This window comes from Herpailurus yagouaroundi, unplaced genomic scaffold, assembly GCF_014898765.1.
Source record: "Herpailurus yagouaroundi ecotype Mexico unplaced genomic scaffold, PumYag 140, whole genome shotgun sequence".
In the NCBI taxonomy this organism is placed as follows: domain Eukaryota; kingdom Metazoa; phylum Chordata; class Mammalia; order Carnivora; family Felidae; genus Herpailurus; species Herpailurus yagouaroundi.
Window position 1 is genome coordinate 65,919,094 of NW_024412395.1, and position 16,725 is coordinate 65,935,818.

General features: G+C 37.4%; 1 protein-coding gene across 3 annotated transcripts in view; it reads left to right on the plus strand.

Annotated features, from left to right (window-relative positions):
* Positions 1 to 16,725, plus strand: part of FSIP2 (fibrous sheath interacting protein 2) — a 104,977-nt gene that overhangs the window by 72,261 nt on the left and 15,991 nt on the right. For all 3 annotated transcript variants that reach the window (XM_040475593.1, XM_040475590.1, XM_040475591.1), the window contains one exon: positions 895 to 995. In XM_040475593.1, the coding sequence (XP_040331527.1) occupies positions 895 to 995 (101 nt within the window). The remainder of the gene's footprint in view (positions 1 to 894; positions 996 to 16,725) is intronic.

The window sequence follows — 16,725 nt, forward strand, 5'->3', positions numbered from 1 at the left end:
ACTTCAGTGATCCATGTCCAATAATTAGTACCAAAACATGTTTTTGTAAACTTTGTATGATTTGGGATTTCCTGGTGAGACAACTCTATTGATTATCCAATTAACATGATTCATGTGTAAATACAGAAGCTGAGATGAGCCAGAGAAAAAGAAAAGAAATACAACTGTGTTCAATTCAGAAGCTTAACAAGTAAATTATCTTCACACAAATTTTGATCTATTTGTTGGGAAGCTATGTGTGATTTCATGACCTGATGCAGTCTGCAGAATAGTTTTCTTGAGCCTCATATTCAGAAATGCTGGCTTTATAGGTAGCCAAAGAAATGTTATAGCATATAGCATAATTGTATATAGCAAATGTATAGCAAATTGTATATAGCAAAATTCAAAATGGATTATATGAACAATAATCTCAATATTCGCTTTTTTTGAGATTTTAAGAAAAATCACAATAATGATATTCTCGTAAAAAAATATGGTCATGAAATCACACATGACTTCCCAACAAATAGATCAGAGTACATGTTAAGATAATTGATCTGAAAAGCATCTGAATTGAACAGTTATGTCTCTTTTCTTTTCCTTTTTGAAGTCGGTAAGGTATGCTTTAAAATATTTGTAAAGTGCAGAAATGGAAAACTATATTCTTCAAACAATCTGAAATTTAAAATCTATTCAAACTCCCATATCATAATAGATCATCCTCACTAAGTCATTCCCCAAAAAATACATATTGGAAAGAGATCTTTTAATGAGAATCATGGGGTTCATCCATCTTTTAAGTGATTTCTAGATATTTTTTTCATTGTAGTGTAGACTAGAGTTTAAAATATGCCAATAAGGTGAGAAAGTACATGTCAATATCTATGTGACAAATGTTTTTCACTTTTCCAGAAAGAAGAAAGGAATCTTACTACTGAACCAACACATCACTTCATACACAGAATTATGAGTTCATCTTCATATAACCTAGAAGATCTGATTTCATCTTCCAGGTATGTGAAATTTAAGCAATATAAAAACAGAAGTTTGAGATGAAAGTATTACTTATTGGAAGAATGAGGCCCCTGGTAAAACTATGGTTGGGCAGTATTCAGCCTTAGACTTTCCTTCATTCCTTCATATTCTTCCCACCTATAGCCTCCCACTGTGAAGACTTCCTGAGGCATTCCCCCTTCTACCTGATCCCTAATTTATAGTTACCTGGTTTGTACATTTTTTTTTCTTGTATAGCAGTATTTTGGATCAAGAATTTGCATATATATATATATGTGTGTGTATATATATATATATATATATATATTTTTTTTTTTACCCTGGGAGACAGGCATAACAGTATCTGCACTATCAGCCCAAAGGGTTCCTGTTCAACTCTCTTCATGAATTAAATGTTCCAGTGCATATAACTGCCTGTAGGAACGATTCAAAGATGAAAGGGAGCAGTGTAAGGTAGACGGTACATAGATGAACTCTAAAAAACAATGGAGTTTGATGTCGTCCTCTAAGGATAGAAAGCATTTACATGAAAAGACAATTCAGGTTTGGACGACTATAGAGGCAAAGTCTGGAGTATGTGGCAATTATAGAGGACAGAGAAAAGTATACTGTAGATTTGAAATCTAATAACTGTATCTAGAAGAGCTCAAATTTCTTCAACATTTTTCTTAAGTTTATAAGACTATAGGAGATGCAATAGGTATAAGAAGAAAAACTTGCCTGGTTACAGTTCTTTCCACATACCATAAAGGAACTGTTTATTTTCAACAGTGACACCATTTTTGTGACATCTATTCCTGGCCCATCATTGCCTCTTTTTCCTGCATAATGGTTGTTTTAAAATACACTAGTAATGCAGGCACCTCTCTACTGTTTATTTTAATGATGAAGACAGAAGGCACAGATAACATCAAATAAATGTAAATTTAGAGCAAGATGGCAGACCAAGAAACTGCAGTCCCTTATTTCCTCAGGAAGACAAACAAAAAAAAACAACTACATACTGATAAAACAACTTTATACGAGCTCTGACAAGCAGTCAAATATCTGCAGCAACCAAGTGAATGTCTCATCAAGGAAAAGGCATATTCAAACCAGTAGGAAATTCCACAGATTTTTCTTTGCCTTTGCCCAATCCTCTCTGCAATGTGACAAGACACAGTTGGGAAGAAATGGCTCAATTCTCAGTTCCCTCCCTTGGGTTGGAAAGAGCAGACTGGAACTTGTTTGCATTGTTCTGGCCTACCTGTCGGGTGCCTGAGGGAATGTTTCTGTCTCACCTAAATAGACTGAGACAGTGGCACAGTTTGGATCCATGCCTGAAATCACAGAAGGCAGCTGATGGGTGCCACAGTGCATGAAAATCACAGGGACTGCAGATGCACCTGAGAGTAAGAGCTTACAGGCAGGGGGATGTAATGAATATTAAAGGCCCTGAGAAGAAGCATGATGGGAAGCATTCTTGGAAAGTAAAATGTTTAAAAGCAGATCAGACAGAGGGAGTCTTTGAAGTTCAGCTGAGAAGATGGCAGATTAGGAGGAACCTAAGCTCATCTTGTCCCATGGATACAACTAGATAACACCCATGCCAGCCATAATTAAACCAGGAAGACTGGTACAAGAAACTCCATAACTAAAGGCAAGGAAGAGGCGTCATCAATAAGGTAGAAAGGGTAAAAACATGGTGTGCGAACAAAACAGACCATGGGCTTCTGTCATAGGGAGGGAACTGGTGGCACCTAGAAGGGCAGAATACAGACTTTCACACAGGGAAGCCAACAAATGAGGAGAATGAATCTCTGTAATATTTGCCTTTGAGACTAAGAGGAGTCAAATTTCATGAGTTCTTAAAACTAGCAGGACTTAAAGTCTGGAATTTTAAAAATCAGCAGGCTTGGCTATGATAGAGCTCAGAAGGTGTTAGGAAGTGGCATCCTTGCCCTAAAAGAGACAGCATGACAAACAGCCCATGCAGATACAGCATAGAACCAGCATTTTGAAAAATTCAGGGGGCAGACAGGGGAGAGAATGATCTGCTCTTGTCAGAGCACAGCCCAGAGACACAAGGATCTTGGGTAGGCCCCTTCAAGAACAAAGGAGCTAGCAGGTGCCATTTCCCTCCCCTTCCCCCCAGCATAAACAAGGGCCACCTTCAGGAAACAACACAGCAGTTCTTACCTAACTTGCTTGCACCAAGCACCCCCCCCCCATACTTCAGCAGATCCACCCTTCCCAGTCATGCTAACCTCAGTCTCAGCACTGCAGGCCCCTTCCCCTGAAGACCAGCACAAACCCTGTAAATACCACATTATCTGACCTCTCAAATTTTGCAGGACCTCAGTTCCAGCAGTAGCAGGGGCAGGTCTCATTTTGCAAGCAGACCATTGCACATCTTGCTGCCCACAATAGGCAAAGACAGCCTCCGCAAACAATTGGACTGAAGGAAAAAGAGGCCAAGACTCAAGAGCAGAGCACACGCAATACACATAAGAGATACTCCCTGAAATGCCAGGCCCTGGGGAACAAGGATACTGCACTGCAGGGCACTACAGGACATCTTCTCCATAAGGCTATGATTATTAAAGGGCAAGGAGTGGCTAAGTTTTCTAACACATAGAAACAGACCTAGTCACATGTGACAAATTAATGACCTGGAAGACAGAGTAATGGAAATCAAGCTGTCAAAAAGAGAAGAAAGAAAATTACCCAAACTGAGAATTATCTCAGGGAACTCAGTCACTGATTACTTGATACTTAAGAAAGTATCAAGTATAATAACATCTGCATTATAGAGATCTCAGAAGAAGAAAAAGATAAGGGGGCAGAAAATTTATTTGAAGAAATATAGCTGAAAACTTCCCAAATTTGGGGAAAGAAACATATAACCAGATCCAAGAGTCACAGAGATTCCCCCACAATTCAACCCAAGGAGGTCCATACCAAGACAGAGCAATTAAAATGGTAAAAATTGTGATAAAAACATTTTAAAGCAGCAAAAGAAGACAGTTATATACAAGGGGGAACTTCATAATGTTATCAGTGAATTTTTCAGCAGAAACTTTGCAGGCCAGAAGGAAGTGGCATGATATATTCAAAATGCTGATAGGGAAACATCTGCAACCAAGAACACTCTATCCAGCAAGGCTATCATTCAGAATAGAAGGAGGAATGAAGAGTTTCTCACACAACAAAAACTAAAGGAACTTGTGACCACTAACCCAACCTTACAAGAAATATTAAAAAGGACACCTGGAGTGGAAAGGAAGACAATAAGTGAGACTAGGAAAAGTAAAAAACACAAAAGAAGTAAAAGTAAATATGTCTGTAAAAATCAGTCAAGGGATTCAAAAATAAAAGGATATGAAATATGATACCATATATCTAAAACATGGGAAGGAAAGGAGTAAAAATTAGATTTAAACATAAGCCACCATCAACTTAATATAGACTGCTCTATACATAAGATGTCCTATACAAACCCAATGGTAACCATAAATCAAAAACCAGTAATACATATGTAAAGAAAAAAGAGAAGCATATCCAAGTGTATCACTAAAGAAAGCCAACAAACCATAAAAGAGAGCAAAAGAAGAAAGTATCAGAGAAAATATATAGAAACAACCACAAAACAAATAAAAAAGTGGCAATAAATAAGTATCAATAATTACTCTGAATGTAAATGGACTAAATGCTCCAATCAAAACATATAGGGTGTCAGGATGAATTTAAAAATAAGACCCATCTATATGCTGCCTACAAGACACTTCAAAAAAAGACATCAGTAGACTGAAAGTGAGGGGATGGAGAAACACCTGTCATGCAAATGGATGCCAAAAAACCTGGGGTAGCAATACTTATAGTTGACAAAGTAGACTTTAAAACAAAGACAACAAGAGACAAAGACATTATAAAATAAGAAAGGCAACAATCCAACAAGAGGATATAACAATTGTAAATATTTATACGCCCAACATGAAAACACTCAAATACATAAAACAGTTAATAACAAACATAAAAGAGATAACTGATAGTAAGACAATAATAGTAAGGGACTTTAACACCCCACTTACATCAGTGGACAGAGCATCCAAACCAAAAAGCAGTGAGGAAACAATAGCTTTGAATAACACACTGGACCAGATGGATTTAACAGACATATTCAGAACATTCCATCCTAAAACAGCAAAATAATACACATTCCTTTCATGTATACACAGAGCATTTTCCAGAATATATCACACATTAGGCCACAAAACAAGTGTCAACAAATTAAAAAAAAATCAAAGTCATACCATGCATCTTTTCTGACCACAACACTATGAAACACTATGAAACACAAGAAAAAAATCTAGAAAGACCACAAATATGGAAGTTAAATAATATGCTATTAAACAATGAATGGGTGAACCAAGAAATCAAAGAAGAAATTACAAATTACATGGAAACAAATGAAAATGAAGACAAAATGGTCCAAAAATTTGGGATGCAGCAAAAGTAGTTCTAACAGGGAAGTTGGTCACAACACAGACCTCCCTTAAGAAACAAGGAAAATCTCAAATAAACAACCTAACCTTAATAGAAGGAAGGAAATAATAAAGTTTAGAGCCAAAATAAATGATATAGAAACAAAGAAAGAAATAAAGAAGGAAATAAAGAGAGAGAAAGAGAGAGAGAAGAAAGAAAGAAAAAGAAAGAAAGAAGTAGGAGGAGAGAAGATGGCAGAAAGAAAGAAGTAGGAGACACTGGGCTCACCTCGTCCTGCTGATCACTTAGATTCCACCCACATCTGCCTAAAAAACCTAGAAAACTGCCAGAAGACTAGCAGAACGGACTCTCCAGAGCCAAACGTAGACAAGAGGCCCACGGAAGAGGCCAGGAAGGGCGGAGGTGGTGTGCGCTACACAGACTGGTGGGAGGGAGCTGGGGTGGGGGTAGGGGTGGATGGGCAGCCCACCAGGCAAGGCAGAGCCCCCAAGTCTGACTTGCAAAGTGGAAGGGCCGGATGGAGTGAGTTCTGACAGCCAGCGGGACTTAACATCTGGAATGTTATAAGTCAACAGCTCTGCTCAGAGAGCGGGAGAGTGAAAGGACACCAGGAGGGAGAGGTGTTGAGCCCTGGAAGACAGAGCTCAGATCCTCAGGGAACAAAGGCGCTACCAGCACCATCTCCCTTGCCCATCTCCCTCACCCATCCCCCAGGCAAAATCCTAAAGGGAACCAGTTCTCATCACCAAACTTGCTTGCACTTCACAAACACCCAACGCTGTACTTCTGTGGATCTATCCCTCTGACTGGTCGGCCTCCCTCCCTGGTGCTGCAGGGCCTCTCCCGCAGGGGACCACCGATGGCAAAGCGAGCTAAACCTACCCCTCCCGCCCTTGTGCACCTTGCACAAGGATCCATTCCGGCTAATACGCCAGACCCCATGAAAGCAGCACCACAAGCCTGGCAGTGTGCAAGTAGCCCAGACAGGGGACACAGCACTCCACAGTAAGTCCTGCCCCTGGGAGAGGGAAAGATAATGTACACACCAGTCTGACTGCGTCCCCAGCGCTGGGCTGGGGACAGACATCAGGTCTGACTGCGGCCCCGCCCACAAGGCAAGTTACTCCAGAGAGCACAGAGGAAGTGCCCTGCAGTTCCACGTCACCCCAGGGACTATCCAAAATGACAAAATGGAAGAATTCTCTTCAAAATAAACTGCTGGAAGTAGCAACAGCTAATGAATTGATCAAAAACAATTTAAGCAATATAACAGAACAAGAATTTAGAATGATAGTCATAAAATTAATGGCTGGGCTTGAAAAAAGTATAGAGGACAGCAGAGAATCTATTGCTACAGAGATCAAGGGACTAAAAAATAGTCATGAGGAGTTAAAAAATGTTATAAATGAGGTGCAAAATAAAATGGAGGTGACCACAGCTCGGATTGAAGAGGCAGAGGAGAGAATAGGTGAATTAGGAAATAAAATTATGGGAAAAGAAGGGGCTGAAAAAAAGATAAAAAAATCCAGGAGTATGAGGGGAGAATTAGAGAACTAAGTGATGCAGTGAAACAGAACAATATCCGTATAATAGGAATTCCAGAAGAGGAAGAGAGAGAAAGGGGCTGAAGATGTACTTGAACAAATCATAGCTGAGAACTTCCCTGATCTGGGGAAGGAAAAAGGCATTGAAATCCAAGAGGCACAGAGAACTCCCTTCAGATGTAACTTGAATCAATTTTCTTCTCGACATATCATAGTGAAACTGGCAAAATACAAACATAAAGAGAAAACTCTGAAAGCAGCTAGGAATAAACACGCTCTAACCTATAAAGAGAGACCAATAAGACTAGTGGCAGACCTATCTACTAAAACTTGGCAGGCCAGAAAGGAATGGCAGGAAATCTTCAACGTGATGAACAGAAAAAAATATGTAGCCGAGAATCCTTTATCCAGCAAGTCTGTCATTCAGAATAGAAGGAGAGATAAAAGTCTTCCAAACCAAACAAAAACTGAAAGAATTCATCACCACTAAACCAGCCCTACAAAAGATCCTAAGCTGGATTTTGTGAGTGAAATGTTGCAAGGACCACAAAGTACCAGAGACATCACTACAAGCATGAAACCTACAGACATCACAATGACTCTAAACCCATATCTTTCAATATAACACTGAATGTAAATGAACTAAATGCGCCAACCAAAAGACATAGGGTATCAGAATGGATAAAAAAAACAAGACCCATCTATTTGCTGTCTACAAGAGACTCATTTTAGACCTGAGGACACCTTCAGATTGAGAGTGAGGGGATGGAGAACTATTTATCATGCCACTGGAAGTCAAAAGAAAGCTGGAGTAGCCATACTTATATCAGACAAACTAGACTTTAAACTAAAGGCCATAACAAGAGATGAAGAAGGGCATTATATAATAATCACAGGGTCTATCCATCAGGAAGAGTTAACAATTATAAATGTCTATGCACTGAATACAGGAGCCCGCAGATACGTAAAACAGTCACAAATGTAAGCAATCTTATTGATAAGAATGTGGTAATTAAAGGGGACATTAACACTCCACTTACAACAATGGACAGATCATTTAGACACAGGTTCAATAAAGAAACAAGGCCCCTGAACGATACAATGGATCAGATGGACTTAACAGATATATTTAAAACTCTGCATCCCAAAGCAACAGAATATACTTTCTTCTCAAGTGCATATGGAACATTCTCCAAGACAGATCACATATTGGGTCACAAAACAGCCCTTCATAAGTATAAAAGAATTGAGATCATACCATGCATACTTTGAGACCACAATTCTATGAAGCTTGAAATCCACCACAGGAAAAAGTCTGGAAAACCTCCAAAAGCATGGAGGTTAAACAACACCCTACTAAAGAATGAATGGGTCAACCAGGCAATTAGAGAAAAAATGAAAAAATATACAGAAACAAATGAAAATGAATATACAGCAATCCAAATGCTTTGGGATGCAGCGAAGGCAGTCCTGAGAGGAAAATACATTGCAATCCAGGCCTATCTCAAGAAACAAGAAAAATCCGAAATACAAAATCTAAAAGCACACCTAAAGGAAATAGAAGCAAAACAGCAAAGATACCCTAAACCCAGCAGAAGAAGAAATATAATAAACATCAGAGCAGAAATAAACAATATAGAATCTAAACAAACTGTAGAGCAGATCAATGAAACCAAGAGTTGGTTTTTTGAAAAAATAAACAAAATTGATAAACCTCTAGCCAGGCTTCTCAAAAAGAAAAGGGAGATGACCCAAATAGATAAAATCATGAATGAAAATGGAATTATTACAACCAATCCCTCAGAAATACAAGCAATAATCAGGGAATACTATGAAAAATTATATGCCAACAAACTGGACAACCTGGAAGAAATGGACAAATTTCTAAGCAACCACACACTTCCAAAACTCAAACAGGAAGAAATAGAAAACAAACAGACCCATAACCAGGGAAGAAATTGAATCATATATCTAAAACCTCCCAACAAACGAGTCCAGGACCAGATGGCTTCCCAGGGGAATTCTACCAGATATTTAAAGCAGAGATAATACCTATCCTTCTCAAGCTGTTCCAAAAAATAGAAAGGGAAGGAAAACTTCCAGAGTCATTCTATGAAGCCAGTATTACTTTGATTCCTAAACCAGACAGAGACCCAGTAAAAGAAAAGAACTACAGACCAATATCCCTGATGAATATGGATGCAAAAATTCTCAATAAGATACTAGCAAATCAAATTCAACAGCATATAAAAAGAATTCTACACCATGATCAAGTGGGATTCATTCCTGGGCTGCAGACTGGTTCAACATTCGCAAATCAATCAACGTGATACATCACATTAATAAAAGAAAAGATAAGAACCATATCATCCTGTCAATCGATGCAGAAAAAGCATTTGACAAAATTCAGCATCTTTTCTTAATAAAATCCCTCGAGAAAGTCGGGATAGAAGGAACATACTTAAACATCATAAAAGCCATTTATGAAAAGGCCACAGCCAATATCATCCTCAATGGGGAAAAACTGAGAGCTTTTTCCCTGAGATCAGGATCACGACAGGGATGTCCACTCTCACCACTGTTGTTTAACATAGTGTTGGAAGTTCTAGCATCAGCAATCAGACAATAAAAGGAAATCAAAGGCATCAAAATTGGCAAAGATGAAGTTAAGCTTTCACTTTTTGCAGATGACATGATATTATACATGGAAAATCTGACAGACTCCACCAAAAGTGTGCTAGACTGATACATGAATTCAGCAAAGTCACAGGATACAAAATTAATGTACAGAAATCAGTTTCATTCTTATACACTAATAATGAAGCAACAGAAAGACAAATAAAGAAACTTATCCCAGTCACAATTGCACCAAGAGGCATAAAATACCTAGGGATAAACCTAACCGAAGATGTGAAAGATCTGTATGCTGAAAACTATACAAAGTTTATGAAGGAAATTGAAGAAGATATAAAGAAATGGAAAAACATTCTGTGCCCATGGATTGGAAGAATAAGTATTGTTAAATCTCAATACTACCCAAAGCAGTCTACACATTCAATGCAATCCCAATCAAAATTGCACCAGCATTCTTCTCGAAACTAGAACAAGCAATCCTAAAATTTATATGGAACCACAAAAGAACCCAAGTAGTGAAAGTAATTTTGAAGAAGACCAAAGCAGAAGGCATCACAATCCCAGACTTTAACCTCTACTACAAAGCTGTAATCATCAAGACAGCATGGTATTGGCACAAAAACAGACACATAGACCAATGGAACAGAATAGAAACCCCAGAACTAGACCCACAAACGTATGGCCAACTAATCTTTGACAAAGCAGGAAAGAATATCCAATGGAAAAAAGACAGTGTCTTTAACAAATGGTGCTAGGAGAACTGGACAGCAACATGAAGAAGGATGAAACTAGATCACTTTCTTACACCATTCAATAAACTCAATGGAGTTTGTGTTCAATAAACTCAAAATGGATAAAGGACCTGAATGTGAGACAAGAAACCATCAAAACCCTAGAGGAGAAAGCAGGAGAAAACCTCTGTGACCTCAGCCGCAGCAATTTCTTACTTGACACATCTCCAAAGGCAAGGGAATTAAAAGCAAAAGTGAACTATTGGGACCTCATGAAGATAAAAAGATTCTGCACTGCAAAGGAAACAATCAACAAAACTAAAAGGCAACCAATGGAATGGGCAAAGATATTTGCAAATGACATATCGAACAAAGGGCTAGTATCCAAAATCTATAAAGAGCACACCAAACTCCACACCCAAAAAACAAATAATCCAGTGAAGAAATGGGCAGAAAACATGAATAGACACTTCTCTAAAGAAGACTTCCAGATGGCCAACAGGCACATGAAAAGATGCTCAACATCACTCCTTATCAGGGAAATACAAATCAAAACCACACTGAGATATCACCTCATGCCTGTCAGAGTGGCTAAAATGAACAAATCAGGAGAACTATAGATGCTGGCGAGGATGTGAAGAAACGGGAACCGTCTTGCACTGTTGCTGGGAATGCAAACTGGTGCAGCCACTCTGGAAAACAGTGTGGAGATTCCTCAAAAAATTAGAAATAGATCTACCCTATGACCCAGCAATAGCACTGCTAGGAATTTACCCAAGGGATACAGGAGTGCTGATGCATTGGGGCACTTGTACCCCAATGTTTATAGCAGCACTTTCAACAATAGCCAAATTATGGAAAGAGCCTAAATGTCCATCAACTGATGAATGGATAAAGAAATTGTGGTTTATATACACAATGGAATACTACGTGGCAATGAGAAAGAATGAAATATGGTCTTATGTGGATCCTAAGAAACTTAACAGAAGACCATGGGGGAGGGGAATGGAAAAAAAAGAGGTTAGAGAGGGAGGGGGCCAAATCATAAGAGACTCTTAAAAACTGAGAACAAACTGAGGGTTTATGGGGGGTGTGGGAGGGAGGGGAGGGTGGGTGATAAGTATTGAGGAGGGCACCTGTTGGAATGAGCACTGGGTGTTGTATGGAAACCAATTTGAGAATAAATTTCATATTTAAAAAGAAAGAAAGAAAGAAAAGAAAAGAAAAGAAAGAAAAAAGAGTAGTTCAATGAAACCAGGAGCTTGTTCTTTGTAAAGATCAACAGGAGTGCCTTGATGGCTCAGTTGGTTAAGCATCTGACTTCAGCTCAGGTCATGATATTGTGGTCCATGATTTCAAGTCACACATCAGTCTGTGCTGACAGCTCAGAGCTTGGTGCCTGCTTTAGGTTCTGTCTCCCTCTCTCACTGCCCCTCTCCCACTCACACTCTGTCTCTCTCTTTCAAAAATAAATATATATTTTTAAAAAAAGAAAAGATCATAACCTCTAGGAAGATTCATTTAAAAAAAGATATCCCAAAGAAACAAAATTAATAATGAAAGAGGAAAAATAACAACCAACACTACAGAAATACAAACAATTTTAACAGAATATTATGAAAACCTAAATGCCAAAAACTTGGACAACTTAGAAGAAATGGATAAATTCCTAGAAACATATAGCCTACCAAAACTAAAGCAGGAAGAAATAGAAAATTTGAACAGACCAATCACTAGCAATGAAACTGAATCAGTAATAATAAAATTAAAAAAAAAAACCTCCCCCAAAACAAAAACCCAGGACCAGGTAGCTTCGCAGGCAAATTCTACAAACATTTAAGAAGCGTTAATACACATTCTTGTTAAACTATTCCAAAAAATACAAGAGGAAGGTAAACATCCAAATTCATTCCATGAGGCCAGCATCAGCCTGATACTAAAACCAGATAAAGACACCATAATGAAAGGAACTACAGGCTAATATCTCTCATGAATAGTGATGTAAAATCGCCAAGAAAATACAAGCAAAACAAACCCAACAATAATGTAAAAAATCATATACCACAATCAAGTGGAATTTATTCCTAGGACGCAAGGGTGGTTTAATATGCACAAAGCCATCAACATGATACATCACATCAATAAGAGAAAGGATAAGAACCACATGATCACTTCAATCAATACAGAAATAGCATTTGACAAAGTACAACACACATTCATGATAAAAACTCTGCATAGTAGGTCTAGATGGAACATATCTCAACATAATAAAGGCCTTATATGAAAAACCCACAGCCAACATCATACTCAATGGTGCAAAACTGGGTGTTTCCCCCTAAGGTCAGGAATAAGACAAACATATCCACTCTTTCACTTTTATTCAACAAATTACTGGAACTCCTAGTCATAGCAATTAGACAACAAAAAGATGTAAGGAGTCCAAATTGGTAAGGAAGAAGTAAAACTGTCACTATTTGCAGACGGCATGATCCTATAAATAGAAAACCATCAAAACTCCACCAAGAAAAGACTAGAACTGATAAATGAATTCAGTAAAGTTGCAGAATACAAAATCAATGTGAAGAAATATGTTGCATTCCTATATACTAATAATGAAGCAGCAGAAAATGAAATTAAGAAAACAATCCCATTTACAACTGCACCAAAAACAATAATATATCTTGGAATAAACTTAACCAAAGAAGTGAAAGACCTATACTCTGAAAACTATAAAACACTGATGAAAGAAATTTGAGGTAATGCAAAGAAGTGGAAAAGAATTCCATACTCATGGGTTGAAAGAACAAATATTGTTAGAATGTCTGGGCTACCCAAAACAATCTACAAATTTAATTCAATCCCTATCAAAACACCACCATCATTTTTCACAGAGCTAAAACAAACCATCCTAAAATTTGTACAGAGCCACAAAAGACTTCAAATTGCCAAAGCAATACTGAAAAAGAAAAACAAACTGAATATATCACAATTCCAGATTTCAAGTTATGTTGCAAAGTGGTAGTAATTAAAACAGTATGTTACTGACATAAAAATGCACACATAGATCAACAGAATAGAGCAGAAAACCCAGAAATAAACCTGCAATTATATGATTAATCTTTGACAAAGTAAAAATGAATATCCAATGGGAAAAAAGACAGTCTGTTCAACAAATAGTGTTGGGAAAATTGGACAGCAACATGCAAAAGAAAGAAACTGAACAACTTTCTGTCACCATACACAAAAATAAGCCCAAAATGGATTAAAGACCTAAATGTGAGACCTGAAACCATGAAAATCCTTGAAGAGAGGACAGGCAGTAATCTCTCTGACATTGGTGATAGCAACCTTTTTCTAGATATATCTTCTGAGGCAAGGGAAATAAAAGCAAAAATAAATATTGTGTCTACATCAAAATAAAACATTTTTGCACAGCAAAACAAACAACCAAAAAAACGAAATGGAAACCTACTGAATGGGAGAAGATATTTGCAAATGCCATGTCAGATAATGGATCAGTATCCAAAATATATAAAGAACTTATAAAACTCAACACCCAAAAACAAATAAATAAGCAAATTAAAAATGGGCAGAAGACACGAACACTTATTTCTCCAAAGAAGACGTACCGAAGGCCAACAGACACAGGAAACGTTCAACATTACTTATCATCAGGGAAATGCAAATAAAAACCTCAATGAGATATCACCTTACACCTGCCAGAATGGCTATAATCAAAAACACAAGAAACAAGTGTTGGTGAGGATGTGGATAAAAAGGAACCCTCTTGCACTGTTGGTGGGAATGCAAATTGGTGCAGCCATTGTAGAAAACTGTATGGAGGTTACTCAAAAAATTAAAAATAGAACTACCCTACAATCCAGGAACTGAACTACTGGGTATTTACCCAAAAAATACAGAAACACTAACTCAAAGGAAACATGCACCCCTATGTTTATTGCAGTATTGTTTACAGTAGCCAAACTGTGGAAGCAGCCCAAGTATCCACTGATAGATGAGTGGATAAAAAAAAGGTGGTGTGTGTGTGTGTACACACACACACACACACACACACATATATATACACACACACACACACATATATACACACATATATATACACATATACACACACGTGTGTGTATATTTATATATATATATATATATACACACACATATATATGTATATATACACACACATATATTATTCAGCCATAAAAAAGAATGGAATCTTGCCATTTGCAATAAAATGAACAGGGGTGCTTGGCTGGCTCAACTGTTAGAGCATACAACTCTTGATCTCAGGTTTGTGAGTTTGAGCCCCATTTGGGTCTAGAGCTTATTAAAAAAAAAAAAGACACATGCAATAACATTAACGGAACTAGAAAGTACGATACTGAACAAAATAAGCCAGTCAGAGAAAGACAAATACCATATTATCTCGCTCACCTCTGTAATTTAAGAAGCAAAACCAATAAGCAAATGGGAAAAAAAGAAAGAGAGAGAGAGACAAACCAAGAAATACCCTTAACTATAGAGAACAAACCAATGGTTACCAAAAGGGGATAATATGGGATGAGGATTAAAGAGTACATTTATGGGGCGCCTGGGTGGCGCAGTCGGTTAAGCGTCCGACTTCAGCCAGGTCACGATCTCGCGGTCCGTGAGTTCGAGCCCCGCGTTGGGCTCTGGGCTGATGGCTCAGAGCCTGGAGCCTGTTTCCGATTCTGTGTCTCCCTCTCTCTCTGCCCCTCCCCCGCTCACACTCTGTCTCTCTGCCTCTCAAAAATAAATAAACATTTAAAAAAAAAGTACATTTATCATGATGAAACAAAATAAAATAAAATTATTTTTCAAAATAAGCAAAAATAAACCAAAACCAAAAACAAAACCAGATCAGACAAATTGAAAAAAGAAAGCATATACATAGGACCAAAAGGATGTATGCTGAGAAAAGATATAAAATCTTAAGGTTCTGCCTCAGATTGTTCTCAAGGTTGAGTCCTGTTAATTAGTAAAGGGTTTCCACACCAATCTCTAAAAACTGGGAGAGGTAGTTGTTTCTTCAAATGCCTAAATTTCAACATAAGTTCACTATACATACAAAGAAACATGGAAAGAGGTCCCATTTAAAGAAACTAAACAAATGTCCAAAAATGTCCATGAAGAAGCACACAATTGGACATATACAACAGACTTTAAAATAACTATCTTAAATATGTTCAAAAGTTATAGGAAAACACAAAGAACTAAAGAAAATTGGGAAGTATATGAGCAATATGAGAATAAAAAAAACCCAGAAATATAACTTCTAAAAAAGAACCAAAGAGAAGTTCTGGAGCTGAAAAGTATAACTGAATTTAAATTTCACTAGATGGGTTTAAGAGCAGACTCAGACAGAAGAGAACATGAACACAAGTCATTTGAAATTGTGGAATCTGGGGAGCAAAAAAAGATAGACTAAAGTGAATAGAACTTGAGGAACCTATGGGATACCATCAAACATATCAATATATGTATCACGGGATTTCCAGAAGAAGGAGAGAAAAGGGCAGGGTGATTATTTGAGGAAATGATCTTTAAAACCTCCCCATATTTGCAAAATGTCATGAGTATACAAATACAATAAGCTTAATGAACTCCAAGTAGCATAGATATACAGAGATGAAACCAAGACATATTGAAATCAAAGTGCCAAGAGCCAAAGATAAAAAGGGAATCCTGAAAGCATCAAGAGAGAAATGACTTGTCATTGTCTATAAGAAATCCCCACAGAACACTCGGGGAAATTCTCAGAAGAAAACTTGCAAGTCAAAAGGCAGTGAATGATATATTTAAAGGCCTGAAAGAAAGAAAAATATCAAATGAAAACTCTATAACTAGCAAAAATACTCTTCATAAATTAAAGAGAAATAAAGACATTATAAGATAAAAAAGACAAAAACAAGAATTTTATTACCACCAGACACGGTACAGAAGAAATCCTAAAAGAAGTCCTTCAAGTTGAAAGTAAGAGATGCTAAACAGTGACTGAGAGCCATATAAAAATATAAAATTCTCTAGCAAAGGTAAATACATGGACATATATGTAAAAACCAGTTTTATCATTTTGCTTAATAACTCCACTCTTTGTTTTCTACAAGATTTAAAAGATAAATACAAAAATAAGTATAAACCTCTGCAGATGGGTACAAAAGATGTAAAGACATTACTGGGGACATCAAAAACATGAAGGAAAGGGGGTTAATCTAAGAGGAGTAGAGTTTTGTATGCAATTGACAAATTGACATCATTTTAGGATTCTGTATGTAATCCCTATGCTAACAACAAAGAAG